Source organism: Grampus griseus, assembly GCF_964374135.1.
Source record: "Grampus griseus genome assembly, chromosome: 15".
NCBI classification, from domain to species: domain Eukaryota; kingdom Metazoa; phylum Chordata; class Mammalia; order Artiodactyla; family Delphinidae; genus Grampus; species Grampus griseus.
The window spans coordinates 20,560,317-20,585,157 of record NC_139009.1 but is presented as its reverse complement, the minus strand read 5'-3'; the positions used below and the strand labels follow the sequence as shown (position 1 = coordinate 20,585,157).

Below are 24,841 nucleotides of genomic sequence, written 5' to 3'. Positions count from 1 at the left end.
TAAGGCTCCCCATCAAGCTGCCCTGCTCTAAAGCTGACGCTGTAGACGGGGTACACAGACCAGAGGAAACCAAAACCATGCGTTAAGACTTAGAAAAATGGGAAGAAGTGTTTCTAATGAGTCATGCGATATAATTTGCAAGTCCGTACAAGAACTAGTAATAACTAAAGTTAGTTAACAGTATTCAAACTGCCCATCAGTTATATGGTATGTTCTCTGTAAAACTCCACCTGTGTGTGAAAAGTAAAGTTAAAATGTCTAGAAGTGATCTTTCAGGTGTCAGTTTACTTCCCAAAACACCAATTACCAGTGTGATTGCCTGCCTGCCGGCATCAGTGTACTCCACCAGTCCATACTGGTTCAACTAACTGGCTCAGCTTGGATTCCTGTTCGTTGACAGTTCTGCTAAAGTAAAACATCTGGATGTCTGGTCTAGCTTTAATGGACAGCAGGTACAGCGTCGGACTAATGACAGAGGAAAAATTCTGACAATTCCAGTTATCAGGTCAAACCACTGTGTCTACTGAATGAAGCCAATTAAGGTGTCAGTGTCCCTGGGAGAGGCTGTGGAGACCCCAGTTTACCTGAGTTAAAGAAAAATGTTGCATCCCAGGATCATATGTCAGAGATTAAATGAACCTAACAAGGTAGAAAGAGTACACACATTAGAAACCAATGAAGCACTTATAAGTGGGATTCTCTGAGTTGCTAGATTGAAAATCCAGTCCAGCAGCCTTGGCTGGACTCAATGTTATTGTAGGACAGAGTGTTATCATTTTACTGGTCCTGCGCTCGTGCCAACCCAAGCTCACACCAGCCCCCTTTCTTCAATTTGCCTTGAATACAGGACGGTTACAAGGATTCACTACTCTTAAGAGTTGAACCCATCTGATTGGTAAGGAAGAACTGAGGCAATGGAACATGTCTTGGGGCCCTTGGACTGTCCTGCCTAGCAGTCCTAAACCTTGGTCCTTTGCCAGGCAGGGTTTCTTTTTTTCTGGGAAAAATGGTCATGGCTGACTGCCACTAGAAGAGCAGGGTTCTTCCCAATGTGGTAATGTAGTTACATTCTAACAAGGAAAGAGAACAAAAACGTGAGATGCTATAGTCCTCACGGCCTCACCTTGTATCAAGAGTTTTCTATGCTTGCTTCTTTATAATCTTGCTGCTGGAAATGGAGGCAGCATCTCAGGGCAGCCCGTGAAGGGGAAAGTGGCAGCTGACCATCTCAGGTGTTTATGACGGAAGCAGAAACCAGCCCACGGAAGTTGGAGCGGGCAGTGCACCTCTAGTACTGCTTATATTTTTTGAAACATTCAAGGAAAGAAGCTTGAGGTAAGAACCGAAAACCCATGCAGTTAGCTAATTATTATAGTCTCAAGTCAAAAATTAAAAGGGACTTTGGTGATAAACCCTTGACTCTTGGAGTTCTAAACCTTTCACTCACTGCCTATAAAATGAACGAATTAATAAATTAAGGTCCTGGGAACAAAGAAGACACCCTCTGATCACTGGCCAAGAATTCCTCTAGGAGACTCTCCCCAACTTTTCCAAGCATAAAATACTCAAGCTATCAAAGCAAATCCTGGGACGCGAATCACAGGGACAAGTGAGACAATACATGAGCAAGAGGAGTGTGTCCAGAACCCTCGACAGACCAAACTTTAGAATGGGCTTTCCTTGTCAGAAGCTCAATTACAGCCAGTGGCTACAACCTTCGGGAGGGCAGGGGGCTGAAGAACGTGCAGGTGCTTCAATTTTGTCTTCCTGTCCACAACTACAGGAATTCCTGTATGAAGAGGCACAGAGGAAAGCTAGAAGTCAAATCTGTGTCCTTTATTCCACCAAGTAGGCATACCCATGGGCCACATCCTGTCTCAACCGACTGCTGAAGGTTCCCTGGGCCCAAGGCACATGATTACCTGGGCTCTGCTCTCCAGACGGATGGTAGGGGTGGGCAGCAGAGAAAGGCTGAACATTGGGGCAGAGATCCCCCAGCACTGAAGGGGAATGGAGAGTGAGGAAGTAGGACCACAATGGAAGGGGCAGTGAGGGGCCTTGAAGGACCTAAGTTGAGCATTTTGAGGTGAGAGGCCTTTCCACCCAGGCCTCCATGTCCACTGACAGCCACACCCAGGGTGTGGTAGAGGCAAAGCTGCTGCCACCCACTGAGGTGCTATATTCTTCTGGATTCTTCTGGAGGTCCCTTTCTTTTTTCTGCTGCAGCTGAAGTCTGGGAGCAGAAATCATTTGTCGGAAGAAGGCAGAGACCACTTGCTGGAGTCCCACCTTTTTGGAGATGAGCTGTCTGAGGTTTCAGCAATGAGAGAGAAGGAAGTGGAGAGCAGGAGACAAGAGAGGAGGCGAGAGAGGCTACCAGCCCAAGGACAGAGGCTGGGAGCTGTGTGCAATCGGGCAGAGCAGTGCTCAGTGGAATCGTGGGTAGGAGGCTGAGATACCCCTGGGCTCAGCTGCTGCCAAAGTGGAAGAATTGAGGCAGAGGCAGCCAACCACTTGCCTAGGAGACAGAACTTAGGCACCACGTAACAAAGACTCCCATGCAGAACTGCCACCCTCTCCCCGCCAGCAGTCTCAGATGGTCTGCTCCAGACAGAACCCAGCAGCCAGGGAGGCAGGGCCTACTGCTGGGGTATCATGGCAAATGCCCAGTTCAAGAAGGCCATTGTGGTTTCCTGGAGGCAGAGCCAGGTCTGGTGGGCAGCTTCACTGAGCTGTGTCTTCACGCAGTCCCAGGTCACCCCACCTCTGGGAGGAAAGCAGAACATTTGTGGAGGTTGGAACGCGGTGATGTGCAGCTGCGTCAAGTCACAGGGCTGTAGCTCACACTCACAACCCGCATCCCAAAGTGGCCAAGGGATGAGCAGGGGCCAGGGCAGAGCGAGAGACTCAACAGAGGAGCCTCGTCCCTGGAGAAAGGGCGTGCCCTGGGCGAGGGTCTCACCTGCACGCCTCATGGCAGTGCTCCTGGGCGCGGGCCAGGGCCTCAAGCAGCATGTGCCACATGGGCAACAGGACGTTCTGGTAGAGAAACAGGAGCAGCTCCCTCAGAGAATGGAGCAGCTGGTTCAGGGCATCAGGGAGCTGGGTCTGTAGCTGGACCGTGGAGAATGGACGGGATTAGAGTGGCCAGGGAATGCAGTCCACATGGGGCTGCACCTTCCCAAGAACTCAGCCCCTGGCGAGAGCAGCCTTCTCTGACCTCCCTGTCTCTGGCTTACCCTCTGGGAGAGGCTGGTGAGGCTGTCACCGAACCAGGCAAGGTGGGAGGCACAGTGGGCAGAAAGGAAGCTGACTGTGGCACTGGTGTGGGCCCAGGCCAGCTGCAAGCTGGGTCTCACCATGGTCAGCAAGTGGGAACCCCAGGCCGGCAATGTCTCCTCCAGCCAGCTGTAGGAGAAGACATAGGGGAGGAAGGAGGGAGGTCTCTGAGTTTTCACAGGCAATTTGGCCCAAGAACAGCTGGGGCAAGGGAGGCCTTGGGAAAGGAAAACCACGATCACTTCCCACTGATTGTCAATGCCTGAACACGCAAGCCCTCTCTCTCCCACCCCACCCCTCCCCAGGAGGTGCTCACCTGTAGCCTTGCAGGCTGTAGGAGTAGATCTTGGTACATGCTTGTTGGCCAGCAGGCAAGACACCAGATGAATGAAGCAACCGGCCAGAAAAGGAGGCTGAGTAAAGGGGGCCTCGGGTGAGCTGGGAGGTGAGCGGGGAAGGGATCGGAGAGACAGACACTACAGGCCCCAGGGCAGACCCAGTGAGGGGTGGGGCAGAACTCAGTGTGCTCCTGGGGCTGCAGAGCTGCCTCCAGTCTGCTCTGGAGCACACACGGAGGGAGGATGCAGGCCAGGGGAGCAAGAAGGGTGCAGCCAGGTGGAGCCCAGGGCTTAGGCGTCAAGAAGCCTCGGCTTTGAGGGTCGGCCCTTCTATTTCCTAGCTGTATTTCAGCTAATTGGTAAACCTTTCTGAGCCTCAATTTCCTCAGAAGTTAAAAACAAGATACACATCTACTCAAATGAGACCACGAATATGCAAGCATTTCTATACTGCAAAGCACCTGTCTGATCTGAGGTGTGATTGAAACATCTGTCGGAAAAGTGTTTGTTCCGGATTGTGTTGGGGGCGGGGAGTGCTACATCCAGCTCTGTGTCCCCATAGAGAGCCCCAGGCTATCTCCCTTGCCTGCCAATCCCTGCTTACCCTGGAAAGAGCTGTGTGACCGGAAGTCATGGCACAGGAAACCTATGGCAAAGACCAGCACCAACAGGAGTAGCCGCGTCCAGGGCAGCCAGAAGCCCCGTGCCTGCTGCAACAGACTCTAGGAGAAGGGGTAGAGAGCAGCGGTCAGAAGGGAGAGGGGCTGCTCCTTGCCTCGTAAAGCAGGCCTCGAGCTAGGCCTTCCAGGGAGAGGATCCGGCCCTCACATTACCCAGGAGGTAGTGCGGGCTCCAAGGACAGGTGGGGCAGGTATGGGATACAGGCCCACCCCAGGGTGTGCTGAGACAGCGACACAGAACAGTTTGTGGGGCTGGGGGAGGGCTGGGCGCTGGCACCTTGCAGGCCGCGTCACAGGTGATGACATCCTGGTTGCTGCAGCTGCCCTTCCCTAGCAGATCCTGGTTGGTAAGCTTGAAGGACTGAATGGTTTCTTGCAAAGACTTCTGTGTCTATAGGGTAAGAAAAGTCTAGGCTGAGATCGTAAGATTTGGCCCAGGAGGGAACCCTGAGCCTCCATTCTGCTTTGTTTTCCATGCCAGATGTGCTAACAGAGTACCTTCTCAGAAAGGGGGGACAGTGGCTGAGGGGTATGAACCCAGAACCCAGATGAGGCTCAGCCTGCCATGTCCTCCCAGCTCCTTACCTTCTTGGGAATCCGCTCCCAGGACCTGAGCAAGTGCTCCAGCAGCAGGCTGTGGGGAAAGCACAACCCCTTCCAATCAAGAGGCCCACTTGGCCCCTTCCATCCCCCTGTCCTCCACAAGGCCCCGCTCCTTCAGGCTGAAAGATATCCACCTCCCCGCCCCCTGCAGAGGAGCAGCTTCCTAGAGGCCTCCCAGCAATGTTCCCACTGAACTTGAGGGGCATGAGCCTGAACAAGTGACAAACATCCCCCTTCTGCTTCTAGGACAGGGACACACCAGAAGCGTGAATTAAGGCTTCTCTGTGTGGATCAGGGGCAGGTGACCCTCCCACCCCCACCTGCCTGGACTGTGACAGGTGCTTGGGGTACAGCTGCCTCCAGACGCCGGTGCTGAAGGGGTCCACCGTCAGGCACTCGGTCAGGCTGCTCAGGAGCTGCACAGAGGACAGGAGAAGGGAGAGACTGCTGGGGCCCGGGGCTGGTGGCAGGGAGATTGCTGGGAGGTAATCCTCCTCTCTTAAGTGAGGCCATCCGGGCAACACATCCACCCTAAAGGATGGAGAAATTGTGCCCATACCCCAAAACTCTCTGAGAGGCTGTAAAGGGGGAGGCCAGGGCTCCTGAGCTCGAAGTTCACTTGTCTGCAAGGGGCAGGATATCAGAGACCGGCCAGACCTGAATGTGCCTCTTTTCGGCTCCGTTCTTCTGAGGGCAGAGCATGAGGGAGCCGGGCAGGCAGCTGTCAGGAGTGAGCTAAGGGGATGCCCAGAAAACGGGCTCCCTGAAGCAGGGCCTTTGTCAGCAGATAAGGACCTCTGTAGCAGACCCCTGGGAAGGAAAAAGGAGCCTCCCACCATTTCCTCACCTCTTTCTTCATCTCCGGAGGGCAGCCAGGGGTGGCTCTGGACAGGAAGGAGGGGAAGTAGGTGTGCAGGGTGGATTCTGGCTTCGCCCCAAATGCCAGCACCTTCAGTCGTGGGTAGAGCTGACACAGCTGCTCCTGCAGGCTGTGGAGGGGGTTGAGAAGAGAGCCAGGCACAGCTCTAAATGGATTTGTGCGCTGTGTCCCTTCTGCCTGCCTCAGAGTCCACACCCTGCCCAAGGCGGGCAGTCATGAAGGGCCTTGTGATGGTTCTGCATCTTTCTAGACTCGGAGACTTCTTGGAAAATTTGCTCAGAGTCATGGGTCCCCTCCCCAGGAAAATGCCCACATGCCAATCACACTTGAGGGCCCATATAATTCCAGGGGTTCAATGATCCCTTGTACTTGCAGGTTGATAATCTCAGATGTAGCGTGGCTGGAAGGGAAGGGACATATATTGTCTACTCCTAACCCTCTGCTGGGATCCTTCACAGCAGGTGTGCCCCAGGGCAGCCCTACCTGGGAGTCAGGGAGTTGTTGGGCATATAGGCAAAGTCCAGAAGTGGGAATAAGTCCTTGGGGCCAATCATGCCAAAGCCCTTGGTGAGGTTGGGGTGCATCCTGTGGAGGAAGAAAGAAACAGGCTTGTTGGGGACCACCTGCCCGGGCCATGGACACAGCTAAGAATAACATCTAAGAAAAAAGGGCATAACCTAGCTGTAAAAAAAAAAAAAAGAAAAAGGGCATAAACTCTACCCCATCCCCCTCCCCTTCCTGGCTCCCTCCCTTTCCTTCTTCCCCATCACACTGTGAGTTGGGAGGAGCTGGTCCTGATTTTCCTCACATCTACGGAAACCAGGATCACAGCACCCCATTTTGCTGAAATAGCCACTGGAAAACGCCCTGGGCCTTGGCCTTGCTGTTCCCTGCCGTTACTCACAGGAGCAGCCGATCCAGGTATGCAATGGCGAATGGAGACAGAGACTTGATGCCCAGCACAGGCAGCATGATCCCCAGCCACACTGTGGAGACAAAGGTCAGGGAGGACGCCTCAGGCCTGGATCCACTGAGAACATTAAAGAGCAACTTGCTGGCTCCAAAACCTCCCTCTCTCTTCCCCACTTCCTCGTTACCTCTCAGTCCCTCGGTGAGATTGGCAAAACCTGCTTGACCCAGGGCCCACATGATGGTCAGACACTTTGCTGGTCGGCTCTGGTGGGACCTCAGCAGTTCCAGGAACTGAGGAGACCGGTGGGAGAGACAGGTTGGGATAGGGCAGAGTGCCAGGAGCACTCCCCAAGCCAGGGAGGAAGAGAGATGTCAACTGAGAGAGGAGGGGAAGGCTGTGGGACAGGGCAGCAGCACGACAGCGTGGTGGAGCGATTCAGAGGGAGGCTCCGGCACCAGGCTGTGGCCTCCACCCATACTTGCCACTTACTAGTTGACCAACTCTATGAGAGTTACTGAACCCCTCTGTGGCTCAATCTTCTCATCTACAAAATGGGAATAGCAGCAGTACCTACCTCATATAATGTACAAAGTAGACACAGTAAGCGCTAACAGTGTTAGCTGTGATCATCTGTCTTACAGGACCTCCCACTACCCCTTAATTGGGTCTAACAGTGTAGATTCCGCGCAGCCTCCCCAATCCTAGCCTCCCGATGTCCCCACCACGACCCTGAGCTCACCTTGCCCAGGTTCATGGTGGCGATCTTGGGCTTGTCCTGCAGAATGGCCTGGATACAGATGCGGTAACCGTGTAGTGACTCCCCTGGAGAGATATACATTCTCAGACCTACATATACTAATCAGCACCCCAAACCTGTAACCTCCCTTTTGACAGCTGAGAGCCCAGAACCCAGGCCCAGCGAGTCCTAACATCCTCCTCCTTTTCCAAAAGAGTGTTGAGGTTAGCACACTTCTCTGCTGAAACGGAACCACCCAGCTACTCCTGAAGCAGGAAAAAGGGGGTAGGCTCCCCAGATGGGACTGGGCTATTCCTCACGGGCCCCTCTCACCTGGCGTCTTATCCAGCTCTTGTAGCATGGTGAATAGACAGTGGTCAAAAAAGAGCTCCAGAGACTCCGCTGCCTTTGCCAGTAGCCCTCGGATGATGCCACGCAGCTCCCGGCTCACCAGGCTGTAGGGATAATCTGCGACCGAGAGGCCTCGTATGAGTGCTAGGACCAGAAGCCTCTGCCAGCTCTGAGAGCTCTGGTTTGCCCCCTGAGAACGGTACGTGGAGGCAGAGGTCACTGCACTGTGGCTGGCATCCTCCCTATTTCAACGAGGTCCGGAAACTTTTAAGCCATGATGATTTGAGAACAGCTGAAATCACCCATGTAAATCAGGGCAGTAGGGGGCATTGGGCTCAGTTACTAAGTAACATGCTTACGCACAGCCCTTTCATAATTTCCTTGAACTCGTCTGGAGAACTAACCGTGAGTATGCTGGCTTAGCGTGGGCTCACTTGGAGGCACTTGGAGCTTGTAGTTGAGATAGCTGGCCAGGTCCTTCAACCACACAGATGGGTTGCCAGAGAACACGCTTTGGCTCTTGTCCAGTTCCTTCTGCAGAGCTGCCAGGTCCAGCTGCCAGGGACACAGGACCCTCATGGTGAGTTGTGGGTACAGAGTAATGGGGTAGAGGTGGGAAAATGGTTGAACTAGGTGGTGGTAGGAAGAACAAAGGGTTTCTGCTTTTAAATGAAAGTATGTGGAATGCCACACTTTTGCTGAATCCAGATCTTTAGGAAACAGAGACCATGACAGCTGCAATTGCTGATCTCAAGGACTAATACTCTTGGGCCCTTCACAGGTTCAAGGGGAAAAACAGAAGACTAGATGGAAAATGAAAGAGCACTCCTTCCTTGTGGAGAGGAACCACAAGCAGTTTTTCTAAATCCTCCCTGTATCTCTGGATTTTCAAGGCCCTCCTCTCACTAATCTATGTTTCTCTATAAACGTATTTCCTTTCCATCCTAAGTGCAAACACTGTACCCCTTGGGGTTTCCATCCTTTCCTGAACGCCTCCTCTCAGCCAGCAATGTCCCACATTCCACAGGTCCCTGAGCCGCCTGTCCCCCTCCCGCTCCTCTCATTTTCTCTACTCCTTGAGTCCTCATTCTTGCCCTGCCTAAAGCCTAGGCACACTCACAGCTTTCAGTGCCTCCTCCAGGCTGCGAAAGCGGCCCTGCTTCTGGTTCTGGTTGGTGAGCGTGGCCACCTTCTTAGTCTGCTTCTTGTTCCCCGGTTTCTTAGGCTCCACAGCAGGGGGTGGAACCTGCTCCTTATTTTGCCGCTTCATGATTTTCTCAAAGCCCCGCTCATACAGGGTGCTTGTCGTCTGGATTGGAGCTGGGGTAATGACAGGCAGAGAAAGGGGGGCAGCCCTGAGTCAGGAGGGCCTCACAGGAACAGTGGTCCCTTCCTCCACACTGTCACCTAATTCATCTCCAGGGAGGATCCTGCCTCAAAGCCCCTTCTTGCTGTCCTGCTTCAGGAGCAGGGCAGGGAGCCCTCCTGGCTGCTTCTTCAGTAATCACAGCTCGTGAGTTCATGGGCTCTTTCACAGAGATGAGGCGTTTCTTTATTAGGAAATCAGAGTATGTGAGAATCGGTGGTCGGGGGTGGGATACGGATGGCTGGCTTCTTTGTTGAATGGCTACCAGTCTGGGAGATCAGGATTTTTCCATCTTGGTTCTACCCCAGTTCCTTCTGGTTCAGATGTGACAACTCTATAATCAACAAGTGGCAAGCCTTCTCCACTCCTCCAGGAGGCTTTGAGGAAACCAGCACCACTTAGAATAATACTTGGTGGGTGTGGACAGTGTGTGGTGGGTCATTTCTCCCAGTGCAGGGCCTCATGTGCGTCCCAGTCCCCACGCCCACTCCCGACCTGCTGGTTACTTAAGGCGGGGGCACCGTGTATAATGAACCAGGATGCCTCTCCGCAGCTCTCGGACACCTGCCCGGAGAGGCCAGGCCAGGGCCCGGGAACAGCTGGTAGGGCGTATGTGCAGTCAGCTGAGCGTCCGAAGACCAGAATCCCGGTCCCCACTGACATGGGATCCTGGACAAGGCATCTAACTTCGCTGGGCCTCAGTTTACTCATTTGAGAGGCAAGGACAGCGACTTCCCTCGCGCTACCTCCCGTGAGGCTCAAAATAGGCAACGCCAGGGTAGCGCCGGCTGAACTGGGAGGTACCGATCGGCAGAAGAGCTCGCGCCTCCAGGAGTCCGGGGGTGTTTTGACCCTCTGGGCTCGGGTAGCTGCTCCCTACCACCCGTGGGGGAAGGCCCGGGGCCGGGCGGCGGCGGCGGGCCGCGTGGGTACTCACGGGTCAGGTCGTACTTCCACACTCCGTTCGCCTCCCCGAGCGCCCGGCGGTCCCCTCCGCCGCCTTTACCACTGCTGCCGGCCCCAGGCCGCCGCCCCTTCTTCACCACCTCCCAGCGCCCCCCACCCGCCGTCCTAGCCGACATGGTTCCGAGCCTCCCGCCACGGCCACCTCCCTGGACTTTCCGGTCCGGCGCGGACGCGCAGCGCTCTGCCACGTGTCCTCGCAGGACCTCGCGGCGCGTGACGCCACCCGCAAGGCAGCCTGGGACTTGTAGTCTTTCGTGTTTGCCTGGTTCTCCCACTCTAGGGGTCGGGTCGGCATCGGGGCCTTTTCGCAGCAAAAAACCAGCCAGGCAAAGATGTTGAGATGAGAGGCTTTTGCATTCAGACAACTTTTATTGAGCAAAATGTGGAGGCATTGGGTGACTTGGTGGAAATTTAACTGTTTCTGTTTTTCTTTCCGTTCTAGTTGTGCAAGAAGGATGGAATGAAAATAGTTCTCATCTCCCAGGAGAGTTTGCAGATTAAATGCTTCCTTCCTTGTAGGAAAGTGCTAGTTTTTCTGTTGCTAGTGATTAGACTTTGGGTTTAATGAGCTATAAAAATCTGTTCTGCAGGAACAAGGAAGAGGATGGAGTTTGAGGGAAGAGGCAGTATTTGGAGGGCAGGAAGTGGAGAGCGGAGAGTCCTTCTGGAAGGAGGCACAAAAAAGTCTGGGGCCCTGGTACAGCCAGCGCTGGGTTTCCCCTTCCAGGCAATGGGAAAGAAAAGACTCTGACTCCCACCACAAGAGTCAGTCTCAAGTCCCAGATGTGGCAGGGAAGGGATCGAGAGCTGCAGACCTGGGGAACCACTCAAACAGGTTACTGCTCAGACATCCACTATCTCCCGAGGGCCTTCTGCCAGGCTTGTAGTATCACGTGAGACCTCAAAACTTGAAGCATCCCAGCAGGGGAGGATGAGCGAAGGTGAACTGGAAGGGATCTATCACGATTAAGGAAATGTGCTATTTCATGTACACTCCTACATTTGAGGATGGGATTCACACCTGCCATACTGAGGAACAAGACAGGCAAGCCGTTATAGTAAGAACTAATAGAGTTCAGTTTCCCACAGGACGAATAGCTTAGGGAGTGATGAATTCCTTTAGGAAGGGGATTAGAGAAGGCTTCTTGAAGGAGATGACCCTTGAGATGGGTCCTGAGGAATGGGCAAATTTTCATTGGCTGGGGATAAGGACAAGTGGAGAGAACAGGCCAGTTGTATGGATTTATTGATTTAAGCAGAGTCCTAGAGGTGGGACACAGCGTGGCAAGGCTGGGAGACTGGAAGTAGTTCAATGTGACAGTGCTTAAGGGATTTTGGAGGGGATGCGGTTGGAAATGGATCTGAGCCCATATGCCATGGGCCTTGCCTGCCAAATTCGGACTTTGTCCTCCAGACCCTGGGAAGCCAGTAGGAAAGGGGCACATCTGCTTTTGGGAAGGTAAATGGGGATATGTGAAGGATGGGATGGGGTGGGGGAAAGGCAGGAAGGGGGATACAACCGGCTCTTGCTGCCTCCTTCTGCCTGCCCTCCAGCCCCTTCAGGCCTGACCGTAGCTGACTTTGCCTCTGAGATGCAGTGCTTTTGGCAAGGAACAGATTTGAGCTGATCATTAATCAATTCATTTTTTTCAGATCATTGGTTTAGCTCTACTCAGACACTATCTTCTCTTTGTTCTGCCTCTTCTGTGTCACATGTATGGTCACAGAAGAGACACTGTTTTTGGAAGAGAAACAGAACGGGCTTTCCATAGAGGCAAAGAAGGGGGCTGCTCCATGGTGGAAATGTATAGAAAGGGAGGGGCTTTATTTCCTATCTTTCCTTAGAATAGTCTGGCAGGTCATCTGTTGTGACTTGGCATCTAAGGGATAGAAGTCATTCACTTACTTATCCAGTAGCATTTCCTAAGCACCTTCTTCTCTACCTAAGCACCTAGCATGGTGCTAGGTGGAGCTAGAGGACACACCTCACTTGCTTGAGAGGAACTCGAAGCTTGTGTGGGAGACAACTGTGTAAACAGAAAATTATGGTTCACCATCCTAAATGTTGCAGACATTGGGAAGGCGGCAGTGGCTTCACATCCTTGAGCTCTGGGTGTTCAAAGAGCAGCCTTAGACACTAGCCATGGAGGTGGGCTTAGGCAGGTACCCATGGGGTTTGAGGGAAGAATCAAAAGAGGAGGACGGGTGGGTGTCCAGTGTGGAGGCGAGAAGAAGAGTGAGCTCACTGAAGCAGTTTGACCCACCGTAGTAGTTTCCTATTGCTGCTGTAACACATTGCCACAAACTTACTGGCTTAAAACAACACAAACTTCTAATCTTACAGTTCTGGAAGGGGAGGTCTGTCAGGGTCTCACTGGGCTAAATAGGGTGTCTGCAGGGCAGCGGTCCACTGTGGAGGCTCTAGGGGAGAGTTTCTTTGCCTTTCCCAGCCTCTAGAGGCTGACCAAATTCCTTCGCTCATAGCTCCCTTCCATCTTCAAAGTCAGCAATGGCGGGTCACGTCCTCCTCAGATTGCATCACTCTGACCTCCTGGCCCCTGCCCCAATTTTGTGGACCCCTGCAATTACATTGGGCCCGCCTGGATAATCCAGGATACTCTCCCTATTTTAAGGTCAACTGATTAGCAATTTAATTCCATCTGCAGCTTAATTCCCCTTCACCATGTAACCTAACATAGCCATAGGTTCTGGGGATTATGACGTGGACATCTCGGGGGAGGTGTTATTCTGTCTACCACACCCACTTAACCAGCAGGGTGAGGTCTCGGCCTGAAAATGAACATTGGGCAACGCAGGGAAACTACGTTATCCTTTTACTATATCTACCTGGAATGGTGGGGGGAAAAGCCTTTTAAAATTAGGCACAGGAATTAAAAATCATAATGATAAATAAATGCAGGCAGGGAACTTGTTGGAGAAGAAAAGCAGAATAAGATCAGAAGTCTCTGTGCGTGGGGGTGGCAGTCAAACGGAGGAATTGAAGTGAATGAGGAACAAACAGACACAGTTTGCTTATTTCAGGCTTATAACTGGAGTCATCTGAGAAGTGGTGGCAGTCTGGGAGGAGGGTCATGGAGCAGGGCCATGGAAGAAACACAATCCCCGTAGTATCTCAGGCATACTCAGGATGGCAAGGAAACATCTACCAGGGCTAGTCTGAAGCTAGAGGAACGTTCTGGAGGTCACACCTCTGTGGTCTTTGTGAGTGAGCCCTGAACCCTGAGTCAGGAGGTCTCAGTTCTAGTCTAGTTTTTTACCACCTTGAGCAAGCCATGTCACATATTGTTCTCAGTCCTTTCATCAGTAAATGCAGGACTGTTCTAGATGACAGCCAAGGCTCTGTTTGAATGGGCCCGGTATCCACATGCATTTCAGCGCCCTCGGGGCCTCCGGGACACTGGTTATCATGGCCCTTGGCCGGCACACACCAGGATTGCAGGGCTGTACGGAGGACGTGACAGAGTTCCCGGCTCCCGTTAGAGCCTGTTCTGTGGAAGGAACCCCTTGGACATGGCTTTCCTTCTGGGCTTCAGTTCTTAGAGCCGTTGCTCTTTGTAGCCCACTCAGCTCTGTCACATGAGCCCTTGTCCGCAGCTGGATCACTGTTGTGGGGCGTACGAGCTTTGACAAGGGTGGGGGACAATATGCAGTCATACTGGCCCAAAGGGGACTGAAACAAAGCACCTCTCAGCCAGGCCCCCCTGTTACCCCACAGCTGCTTTACTGGGCTGCCCATCGTCACAGCCATGGCCCTGAACTTTGTTCCTCTTCAGGGAATGGCAAGCCCTTAAAGCCCGGGCATCAGCGTTGGGAGATGGGGGCTAGGTCAGAGCTGGGCTCTTGAGGCTAAGCCAGTGGTGGTTTCTGGGCCCGAGGGAGGACGGCAGGGGTGCTGTGCTCCATGGCCATCGCCTCTGGAGACGGGGTCGCTCAGGAGAAGAGCGCTGAGAGCCAGGCTGTGGCTCAGTTGAGGGAGACGTGGTATGGACTTTTACCACACAAGTTTATTTAAATAAAAGTGAACACGTATGCAGGCTGGGTGGCCCGAGGGGCAGGGGTTGGGGAGGCGGGCAGAGGGGAGGCAGACGTACAGGAGGATCCAGGCAGAGAATGTGTGGTATGAACCAAGCTGCAGGGGGAGTGGCTGGGGGCCTCGGGGCAGTGCTGGGCTTCGGTGCTGGGGTCAGGGGGCCGAGGGTGGGCAAGCCTGGTGCCAGGAGGCCATTTTCATCCCTCACGTGCTCCCCTTGCTCTCCCTGACCACCGGGGCCTAAGGCACCCCCTCCTCAGTCACCCTATCCCTCTCCTGACATCAGCCTTTCCCTCAACTACTGGGAAGTCAAAAGACAAAATAAATAAGAATCGGTGAGTCCTGCCACAGCCCTGGCAACGGGGAAGGGAGGCCAAGCCAGACACGCTGCCCCAGAGCCCGTGCTGTCAGCCCTGGGAAAAGAACAGGTAAAGTGCAAGGAAAATCCAGTAAGTAAAAATATACCAATGACTTTGTCAAATATACAGCTGCTGGCTGTCAGGGGAGCAGGCGGCTGGCTGGGGTGGGTGGCAGCAGCCCCCTGGGAAGTGTTGGCCGACACAGCACAGAGACCACGGAAATAAATAGGGGTGGGGAGTGGGCAGGGATCCCGCCCAACTGGGCCTCTGCCACAGGAGGAGGGGCCCTTACCTGCTCACCTGCCCCCCACCCCCAAGCCCTGCTCGCCAGGCTCCCCAGGGCCACGGCACTGACACAAAGCACCCGGCCAGCTGGCTGTCAGGGAAGGATTATAATGTGGGCATGGGAGCGGGGTGAGGGGCACGGCAGCCGTGCAGTCAGCCAGGGCTGGAGCCGCCCTCAGTACTCGTCCTGGTCTTCCTGTTGGTGTTCCTCGATCTCATCGTCCTCCGGGGGTGCAAATCCTTCCTGGAGGGTGGAAGGGAGAGAGGAGGTGAGCCAGGCAGGCAGGCTGAGGGTGCGGACTCCTGAGGGTAGCTTGGGAGCCAGGGCCCAGGTTCCTGTCCTACTTGCCCTGCTCACGCCCTGGGAGACCTTGGGCTGGTGACTTCGGCTGGCTGCCCTCATCGGCCCACGTTCTCCAAGGCCCCTTCTGGCGTGAGGGCCCGGCGGGAGTGCGGGAGGCTCAGCAGGCACTGGCGGGACTCACCTCGGTGGCGTAGAGAATGCCGATGATGCCCGAGATGACGGGGCTGTTCTCGCTTTCGTGTTCCTGGCAGATGAGCTCAATGTCCCGGAGTTTGCTGAAGTAGAAGTCGCGCTCCTTCTCCAGCCCATCCACTGTCAGCTTCAAATCCAATAGCTGCTCGGGGAGAAGGTGGTGTTCAAGCCAGAGACCACCGCCTCGGACTCCCTTCCCGCCCTGACGCCCCGGGGGCCTGGCTTTTGTGGCGGGGCTTTCTCAGCTGCCAGCGTCCACGCCACTCACCTGCTGGTTGAGTTCAAGAATCTGGGCATCGGTCTCGTGGCCACCATTTCGGGCTGATGGAGGATTCTTCCGGAGGATGCAGGGTGGAGCCACGTTGCTCAGCCGGCCGGAGGTCTGCATGTTTTTGGGGCCTGTGGGGGACGTCCTCTGTGGAACTGCCCAGAGGAGAAAAGTCAGATCGGGGCTGCGTGAGCCCACAGCTCACGTGGCACGAGACAGCCTGGTGTGACTGCGGGGCAGGCCCATGCGAAAGGCAGGCACTCTCGCCCTCCCCACCTCTCCCTCTCAGGATGGGCATCTACAGCTAGGCCTCAAGCCACGGCCACACGTGACACCACAGCAGCGGGGCAGCCCTCTGGCAAGCCTGGGAGAGCAGGGGCTACAGGGAACTAAAGAAAGTGTAAGGTGTAGGCAGGGAGGAGAGCTGGCCTGAGGGGGAGAGGAGGGAACTGGGATGGCAAATTTGGGGAGTGGGGCTGGAGGGTTGAGGGCCCTCTTGCACTGACAGCCGGGGCCTGGGGAAAAGCAGCTGGCACAGGGTCTCGCTGGGTCTTTGCTAACAGATACCCCAGCCCACAGCCATCCTCCCCGGGGGTGCCTTCTGGAGGAGATCACAGAAGCCTGCCCCTGCCCCTCTGGGCTCCCTGCCTCAGGATGGTCTCTGGGCCCTCTGCTGGGCCTGATTCAGGGACCCCACTCCTCCCCTGCACACCCGGCATGCTGTGGCCACTTATTGTCCAGCTATGGCGGCTCCCAGGACAGAGCTTCTGATGCAAAGCAAGCAGAGGAGTGGGGGCAGCCCCAGGCGGGCAGCAGCACACACAGAGGAGCCGCTCTGCTATGACGGGTTCAGACGCGTGCGGGGCTGCGCCTCTGCTCTCGCCAACCTTCCCATCCCCCAAAGGCCCTGTTGCTTTTTCCCCTTCTCCTCTGGAACCCAGACAAAGCCTCGTTTCCAGAGACTCATCTCTTGAGGACTTAGGGCTGTGGGATTTTGGAAATGGGGGAAGATATGGTCAAGCTTGGCCAACTCCCATCCCCGGGGAGTCAAGTGGGCAGGGGGCAAGAAGTGTCTGTAGCGCCGGCCCAGGCCCTTGGCCTGGAGGGACCTGGACAGAGGGACCAAGCCAGGGGCTGCCCCATCATCTTGAGGCAGAGGAGTTGGCTCGGGCTACAGAGGGAAGTGCCCCGGGGCCTCCCATCACCAGCTGCCACCTTGGCCGGTGCCGGTGGCTCTCCTTTTGTAGCAGTCTCTGGAGCCCTCTCCTCCCTACTGTGACTCCCCCTGGTCTAAGCGGGCAGCAGGCGGCGTCATCTGAACTCCGTGATAACAGTCTCCTCTAGGCTGGCAGGGCCGGGCCGGTGGCCCAGGGGCCGCTCCTGGCTGTAGCGCCCTTCCGGCCCGGCCCCCCACACTCCCTCCCCCAGCTCGGGCACATTACCTGCTGTGCCAATGAGTTTCTTGGATTTGTTGAAGATCTGATCACCTGGATTAGGAGGTGGTGCTACGTCCTGGCCCTGCCGCGCCAGCAGAGGGTTGTAATCCTTTCCATCATAGTTTGCGTCAAAGAATTTCTTAAACCACTGAATAAACTCAAAATTATCTTGGAATTTTCCTTTCACTAATTTCTCTACAGGAATGATCTGAAATAGACCACATAAGCAGAGAACTTTAACCTCCCGCTGCTGCAGGGCTGCCTTTCTCTGTGAGAGGGCCACTGCTCTCAGGAAAGCCAGCCCCTGGGCTGCAGCATCCTCCACCTTCTCCACCTGGCCCCCCTCCCGTGCCACCAGGGCAGATGGGTAGGCGGCAGGCCCTTTCCTTCAGGCACAGGAGGAAGTGTGTGGGGAGACATCCCTTGGTGCTGGGCCTGCATGTGGGGTGAGGGCTGCTGGAACCAGGGTCCTGGGCCGTTGAGGCAGTCGAGTGAGCCAAGAGACCTTTCCTGGGCCTTCCGGAGGAGGAATTAATAGGACCAATATACGAGGCTCAAGTGCTGGGGTGTAGGGTCCAGAGAGGAGGAAGGGACAGGAATGTCATCGGGATGGGATGTCAAAGTTGTGGGGTTTTCCACTGAGCCTGGAGCTGGGGGAACATTCCCCCTGGAGAGTCGGGGTGGAGAGAGGCGTGAGAACTGGATGGACCCCAACAGCCCCTGCTGCCCTGGCTGGCGGGCCATCTTCTTTCCCAGGGTCACACAGCTCCTCGGGGCCCCTCAGAGCGCAGGCACCTACTTTATCAACACCCATCTTCTTGAATGCTGCTTGCAGCACCTTGAAGTTGTGAATATATTCATGCTCTAGCTTGGCCTGGAACTTCACCTTCCTCAAGTGCACACAGCCAGGGAAGAGCATGTCCATGAACTGGCAGTAAGCGGCCCCTGTGGAGAAACACAAGATGCTCGTTTTCACGTCCCCAGGCCAACTGGGGCTACTCCCCCAAACCTCTCCGTCTCCTCTTCTCTCTCTCTGTTCCCAGAGCCGGGGCCAGACTTCCCAAGAGTGAGAGCAATTACCATACAGTGATGCAAATATGTACCAGCACCGTATCAAACACTGCATGCATGGGCTTTAATCCTAACAGCAACCCTGGTTAGGTAGCTGATGTCATCTCCATTCATGGATGGAAAAACTGAAACCTAGAGAGGTGTGGTGACTTGTCCAGGGTTGCACTACAAGAAGAGCTGAGATTTGGACCCTCCTCCCCCCGAAGTGGCTAGGCTGGACCTGGTGCACGTGACCTCTGGCTTCACTGCCTGCCCCCACTGCTGCTCCCCTTCTGCAGCCCTTTACTGTGCCTCTCCTGCTCTTCGCTTTTTTTTTTTTTTTAACACAGTAACCTAACCTCTCCTTAGGAAGCTGTGGGTTATTTTTTTTAAAAAAATAAATTTATTTATTTAATTTATTTATTTTTGGCTGCATTGGGTCTTTGTTGGTACGTGCGGGCTTTCTCTAGTTGCGGTGAGCGGGGGCTACTCTTCGTTGCAGTGCACGGGCTTCTCATTGCGGTGGCTTCTCTTGTTGCGGAGCATGGGCTCTAGGTGCACAGGCTTCAGTAGCTGTGGCACATTGGCTCCGTAGCTGAGGCTCGCAGGCTCTAGAGTGCAGGCGCAGTAGTTGTGGTGCACGGGCTTAGTTGCTCCATGGCATGTGGGACCTTCCCGGCCAGGGCTCCAACCCGTGTCCCCCTGCACTGGCAGGCGGATTCTTAACCGCTGTGCCACCAGGGAAGCCCCTGCTCTTTGCTTTTTACTCCTTCCATCCCACGTAGACCCCTATTTCCTTACTCCAACTCCAAACACTTTGGCTAGTTGAGGGCTCCGCAGCACTCCTCCTTAATCCCAGTTACAAGCTCCACTGTCTGCTGTGGCTGTTCTGCCTCCTGCCTACCCCCCTTTGTCCCCCCAGCAGAGCCCACTTCCCCCCGATTCCCAGCCTCCCACCTGAGCAGAGCTGCTCTATCTTGGTATAGTTGAGGTGCAGGGAGTCATTGACCCATGCGAGCATATCATGGCGACTCAGATTCTCACTGGTCACAGACGTGGAGTACACATTGACGGCCATACCCCAGCTGTAAAGAAAGAAGAAAGGCAAGGTAAGACCCTGGGGGCCTTGTGCTGTTCTTGAGCCCGAAGGAGGGGGAGCTGGAGGGTCTCTGGGGAAACGAGAAGCATCTTCCTCCAGACCAGCAGTTTACCTCTTGGAGAAGGGGTACTCATTCACTCTTGAAACATTTGGTGAGTGTCTGCTATATGCTAGACCTGCGCTAAGAAGTGGTGAAGTCAGACGTGGTCTCTGCGTCCAAGGAGTTTACAGACAGGCAAATCCCCACAGCAGGGAGTGACAGGGCAGGAAAAGCAGCACATGCAAAGTTCGGGGATGGCACAAAGAAGGGAGGGATCTCTTCTGCTTGACAGGGTCAGCGAAGACTTCAGAGCAGCCTGAAAGGGGTACGAATTTTCTCAACATACAGGGGATGGGGTAGAAGGGCAGTGCAGGCCCCAGGACTGTCAAGAACAAAGGCATGGCTTGTTCCGGGACTCTGAGCTGTTCAGCAGGCCTGGGGAGCGGGTGTTTGTGTTGGGGTGTGGCGCAACGAGACTGGAAGGGGCTGGTAGCGGCGGGCTTTGGTTACCATGAGGAGGAGTCTGGACTCTCTGTTTAAACAAGGGAAGCCATTAGAGGATTTTAAGCAGACAGTACTTGACCAGATTTGGGTTCTAGAAAGCTGACTAATCTTCGCCTCTGCTCCGACTTCATACCCTATAATCCCTGTGGCCTGCTGGCCGATCCACAGGCACCTGAATTCCGCTTATCCAGAAACTTCCCTCAATACACGCTTCTGCTCTTGTATTCGTTATCCCAGTGAATGTCACCACCAGGCACCCAGTCACCCACGCTGGAAACCTGTGGGGTCGTCCCAGACAGCCTTCTCCCCCTCATCCTCAGAGCCCATCATTCAGTGAGCCCGGCTCCTCTGCCTTCCCAGTGTGCCCTGCTCTTCGCCTCGCCTCCTGCTGCCTCGGGGTTTCTGCATCCATTCTCTCCAGCCAAGGCTAGCAGAAGCCTCCAAGGGGCCTTCCAGCCCCCAGGCACTCCCTCCCCCTAGTCCATCCCTGACACTGCTGCGGTCAGAATCTACGTGAAAGCAGCCCTGGCCACGCCCCCCATCCCCCCTTCTCCCCCCGCCCCCCCCCCCCCGCCAGTGGGTGTAAGCGCCTCCTTACCCTCCCCCATCCCCACGCAGAGGTCGTCAGTTGTTATTACTGACTTGCACTGTTAAGAGAGAGGGAAATATTTCTTGTGACTAGGTCTTTATCATAAATGGAGAAATAGGACTGCATATTTCACCAATTGTGAGAGTACATATTTCTGGAGTGAAGAATATTTAGGTTTAATACGCAGATTGTCTCCCTGAAGGAAGAATACACCCAGCCCACTTCCGGGTCCCCTGTGGGCATCTGCTCTTATAATGTGACCCCCTCCCCATCACTTATGAAGCTCTTCAATGAGCCCTCCCTCTCCAGCCCTGTCTTCTACTTTGATCCCCCAACTGGGAGCCATGGGCAGCTCTCTACTCACCCTCTGCCTGGCATGCAGCCGCCACCCCCAAAGTCCACTCATTCTCTGCTCTAGACCTCTAGAGCAGAACCTTCTCAAACTGTGGTCCCTGGAGCAGCTTTGGTGCTCTATGGGCACCAGCTTGTTAGAAATTTCAAGTTAGAAATTCTAATTCTTGAGCCTTGCCCTAGATCTACTGAGTCAGAAACTGCACTTGCTTGACCAAGAGGGTCTACAGGCACAGTTAAATTAGAGAAGCTGCTTTAGAGAAGAGGCTCAGTTGGTATCTGCTAGGCTGTGCTGCCCCATGGCCTCACCCCAAGTATATATAATGGAACCTCGCTAGATGCACATTTAACTTCAATAAATTTTTTGAAGAAAAATCAAGAAACCCTCTTGTTTATTCTTAGTCCTTCCTCCTCTTAAAAATAGACCTTGTCCTTCATTGCCCAGGGAAAGGGAAGCCAGACAGAGCCAAAAAGCCAAGAGCAACAAAAATTATCATCTTGGGAGCTTCTAAGGACTCAGGAGCTGACAATTCCAGAGATTTCTGAGGGTAATTCTGACTGCACTTGAGTCCCCTCTTACACAGTGGTTTTGAGCCACCACCCTGTAACCTGACCCTTGCACTAACCACTGGACTTGCTGAAATGCCTGCCTCCCTCATCAGTTAGCATCTCAAAGCCAGTAGTGGTGTTTCTAGGCCTGTCACAGGCAAGGTATTCAGCAAATTTGTTGAATGACTAAGTGACACCTCCTCACCTTTCCTCCTCTTTCTGAACCATCTTTTATCACCTTCTGGCCAGGAACCTCCCTCCCCTACTCAACCTTCTGGACTCAGCTTGGGCTCCATCTCCTCCAAGACACGTTCTTTGAGCCCCTGTGCAGGGAGACATGGCCTTCATCTGTGTCTCTCTGTCACCCTGAGCTTACTCAATCATGGCGTTGATCACATTCTCTTGTCTGTCCCTTCCACCTGACTGTAAACTCAATGGCCAGGCTGTTTCATTCACTTTGGGGTTCTAGATCAATTCTCAGTGAATGACAATCACAGAGACTAGAGTTAGGAGAGTGCTTCTTAATTTCCAGGGAACTCACCTAAAGTAACCTCAGCAGGCGTGGCAGGAGCGCCTGGACACCAGACTTGATTAGACAGGCAGATGGGTAGGGTCAAGGCAAGTGCATTGTATTTTGATGAGTATTTAGTTAGGGACTCTGAGAAACAGAAAGATTTGCCCTTGTCATCAAGGAGTTTATAGTCTCACTGGGGAGACCAACACACAGGAGAACAGTATAACCAAATGCCCCAAAGTGTGGTGAAAACGGTAGGTGCTACAGAAAGTCAGCAAGGAGAGAGCATGCACAGCTGGAGAATGGATTTGAACGGCCCCAATAAGAATGGTCAGAACCTGCCAGGCCTTCGGGGGTCTGCAGAGGCCTGTGGGATCTCAGTGCAGAGGGGACAAGCCATTCTGGATACTGGCCTACCACAGGCTTTGGGACTCATTTCTGCATGAGGTCTTGGGGGCTGCTCTGTCCCTGTGCTCCTGGGGTACAGAGTCTGGGCTGGTCAGGGGTGGTTCTGGGAGGTATAGGGTGGTCTTAGGTTGGCCCTGGGAATTCCTGAGCCACTTTAGGGATTTTTTTCCTGTTTACTGTGTATGAGTTTCAAGTGCTGATTATTGAAGGAAAGCAGAGGCACTGGTCCTAGTCTAAACTAATCCTCCAGTTTTTGACTGAAATCATTTGAGCTTCAAGGGTCTTCTAACCTGAGGGCAGCCTTCCTGTGGTTCCCTAGCCTCTCTAAATATTATATATAACCACATCACGTATATTATTACATAGTATATATGCAATTATATATAACACACTATATAAATATACATTAATATATATTTATATATAACGTAGTACATATTCATATATAGTATGTATAACTATATATGATACACTACATATGATATATACCAATCTATTTATATATAATGTATAGTATAGTTGGCTCTCAGTGTCCATGGGAGATTTGTTCCAGGACCACCGTGGACAGCAAACTCTGTGGATGCTCGAGTCCCTTATGTAAAATGGCATGGTATTTGCAAATAACCTATGCACATCCTCCTGTATACTTTAAGTCATCTCTAGAGTATTTATAATACCTAATACAATGTAAACACTATGTAAATAGCTGCTGGTTCATGGCAAATTCAAGTTTTACTTTTTGGAACTTTCTGGAATTTTTTTTTCAAATATTTTCCATCTATGGTTGGTTGAATTCATGACTATGGAACCCACGAATACGGAGGGCTGACTGTATAATATAGTTAGTGTTCTATCTATATATATGTGTGTGTATAGCTATATATTTTATAGTTATTTTATTTTATATCTATATAATTTAAAAACTCCTCCTGGTGCACAACAAGGTATTAGAACCAAAGTCCTCATCTGATGCATGTGCTTGGCTGGGACTGCCTGGCCTGCACTGCAATGGCACAGGCTGGGATATTGGGGTGTTTTGTGACCTCCCTGGGGTACAGCGTTGGCTATTTTCCTCCTTGGTAAGTATGAAAAATCTCCAGTCTCCCTTCCAGAACACAACTGAAGACCTTGCTATCAGGGCCCTAAGAGTCACCAAAAGCTACACAGGTATTGGAAAAATGCCCAAATCTTCTCAGCTTGGCCAGAAATTCCCAGCTCTGTCCGTGCCTGATGATGGAAGGGCATTTTCCACACCTTTGATTAGTCTGAATCTAGGGTCCCCAAAGAGCCAGCAGTGCCTGTAAGGAGAAAGCTGGAAAAAAATGGCTCCTCTCAGGGCCAAACCAGCAATTATGCTTTTTACCTCCTGTGGCGCTTTTGGGGCAGAGCTTTGTCTCCACTTGCGACTGGCTCTGGTTCTTTCAGGGGATGCTACCCTCTGGCCCAGCTGAGGTCCATTTTGGCTCAGGAGGACTCATCCAAGACACTTGGGGGTCTCTGCAAGGATTCTCAGTCACACTTGCTGGGGCGGGGGGCGGTCACGAAGAAACCAGCCTCCTAGTTCCCTTCTTCCTCATCATGGTGGGGAGGGCAGGATGCCCTTTTGATTTTCCTCTCCCAGATTTGGCCCTATAAATACAACTAAATTATGGCCAGCAGGTGGCACCCAGGTCCTGGGCAAAGACTCCTTTAAAAGTTTCTCCCATCCCCAAATCCCTCTCTCCCTAGCTCAGTTTAGAAAAAGAAGAGCCCCTAACTTTGACCTTGTCCCTCAAAGAGGAAGCCTGGTTTGGTCAAAACCTGGTGGTGTCAGGGCACGGGCTTGAGTGGAGTCCTTGTTCCTGACCCAGGTGTCCTCTGAGAACTGAACCAGCTAGAGTGGCCTAGGGCACTAGGCCCACTCTAAGATTCTGGACTCAACTAAACCAACCTCCCGCTTCCCCAAAGCCATAAGTTAAACTCATCAACGGGTCCAACTTCTGATGACTTACTGTATTGGGGGTTGACTCGGGCCTCGATTCAAATCAGAGCAGCTTCTGGGGGTGGAGGAGGCATATAAAGCATTGGCCCAAGCATCTAGCCCTAAGTGGACCAGTTGCCTCCAAATCCAGCAGAGACCATGTCTGAGACAACTCTTAAAGTTGACTACACCTGTAACCAAGGGCTGCTTCTCCTCCCCTGAGAGAATGGTAGGCAACCACCCAGAGGAGGCAGGCTCTGTTCCAAGGGCTACAACAGCAGGGTCTTCCAACCCTGTCCCTGGGACACTTCCTTTCCTTTCTCTTAATGCTCAGCGGCCTAAATCAGAGCAAGTCATCCTGCACTAGAGCTGTGCAAAATCAAGTCGCTCTTCCTTCCCTGGTGCCATGGTGTGGGAGGAGCGAAGGGTCTGGGTGCAGATGGCCTGGGTTCATGCTCTGGCCTTGCCAGTGGTTGATCTGGAGTCTGAGCAAGTGGCTGCACCCAGAGCCTTCATCTCCTCATATTCGAAATTGAGATGATAACTAAGGCTTTTGGGAGACAAATGCTAAATCCGCAAGAGCAGCATTCATGGTGGGAACTTCAACCACCATGGCAGACCAGGAGACAAGCTATCGGATGGGGGGCAGGCCTGGACGTACCCCTCCCGTGCACGTCCCCACTGAGGGGGAACGACCATCGCCTGCGGGGGGGCAGGTAGAGTCGAGTCTCAGGGACGCGCAGAATGAGAGTCTGCACGAGAGAGGACAG

General features: G+C 53.5%; 2 protein-coding genes across 3 annotated transcripts in view; both read right to left on the bottom strand.

Annotated features, from left to right (window-relative positions):
* Positions 1-1,815: 1,815 nt before the first annotated feature.
* Positions 1,816-10,271, bottom strand: TMEM214 (transmembrane protein 214). The gene is made up of 17 exons (XM_082672105.1): positions 10,084-10,271; positions 8,901-9,100; positions 8,185-8,335; positions 7,763-7,897; positions 7,433-7,515; positions 6,878-6,983; positions 6,685-6,766; positions 6,264-6,365; positions 5,748-5,889; positions 5,225-5,316; positions 4,883-4,931; positions 4,575-4,688; positions 4,222-4,339; positions 3,596-3,692; positions 3,240-3,408; positions 2,963-3,114; positions 1,816-2,766 (listed from the first exon to the last, which is right to left on the bottom strand). Exons 1-17 carry the CDS (start codon positions 10,226-10,228, stop codon positions 2,640-2,642), a joined length of 2,064 nt encoding a protein of 687 aa, XP_082528231.1. The 5' UTR covers positions 10,229-10,271; the 3' UTR covers positions 1,816-2,639.
* Positions 10,272-14,119: 3,848 nt separating this feature from the next.
* MAPRE3 (microtubule associated protein RP/EB family member 3) overlaps positions 14,120-24,841 on the bottom strand; it is a 47,873-nt gene continuing 37,151 nt past the window's right edge. Inside the window, exons 2-7 of one of the 2 annotated variants that reach the window (XM_082672015.1) lie at positions 19,015-19,142; positions 17,807-17,952; positions 17,014-17,215; positions 15,572-15,726; positions 15,293-15,445; positions 14,120-15,051 (exon numbers count right to left, since the gene is read on the bottom strand). In XM_082672015.1, the coding sequence (XP_082528141.1) occupies positions 14,983-15,051; positions 15,293-15,445; positions 15,572-15,726; positions 17,014-17,215; positions 17,807-17,952; positions 19,015-19,135 (846 nt within the window). In that variant the 5' untranslated portion in view covers positions 19,136-19,142 and the 3' untranslated portion in view covers positions 14,120-14,982. The remainder of the gene's footprint in view (positions 15,052-15,292; positions 15,446-15,571; positions 15,727-17,013; positions 17,216-17,806; positions 17,953-19,014; positions 19,143-24,841) is intronic. The other variant, XM_082672016.1, reaches the window with a different exon arrangement.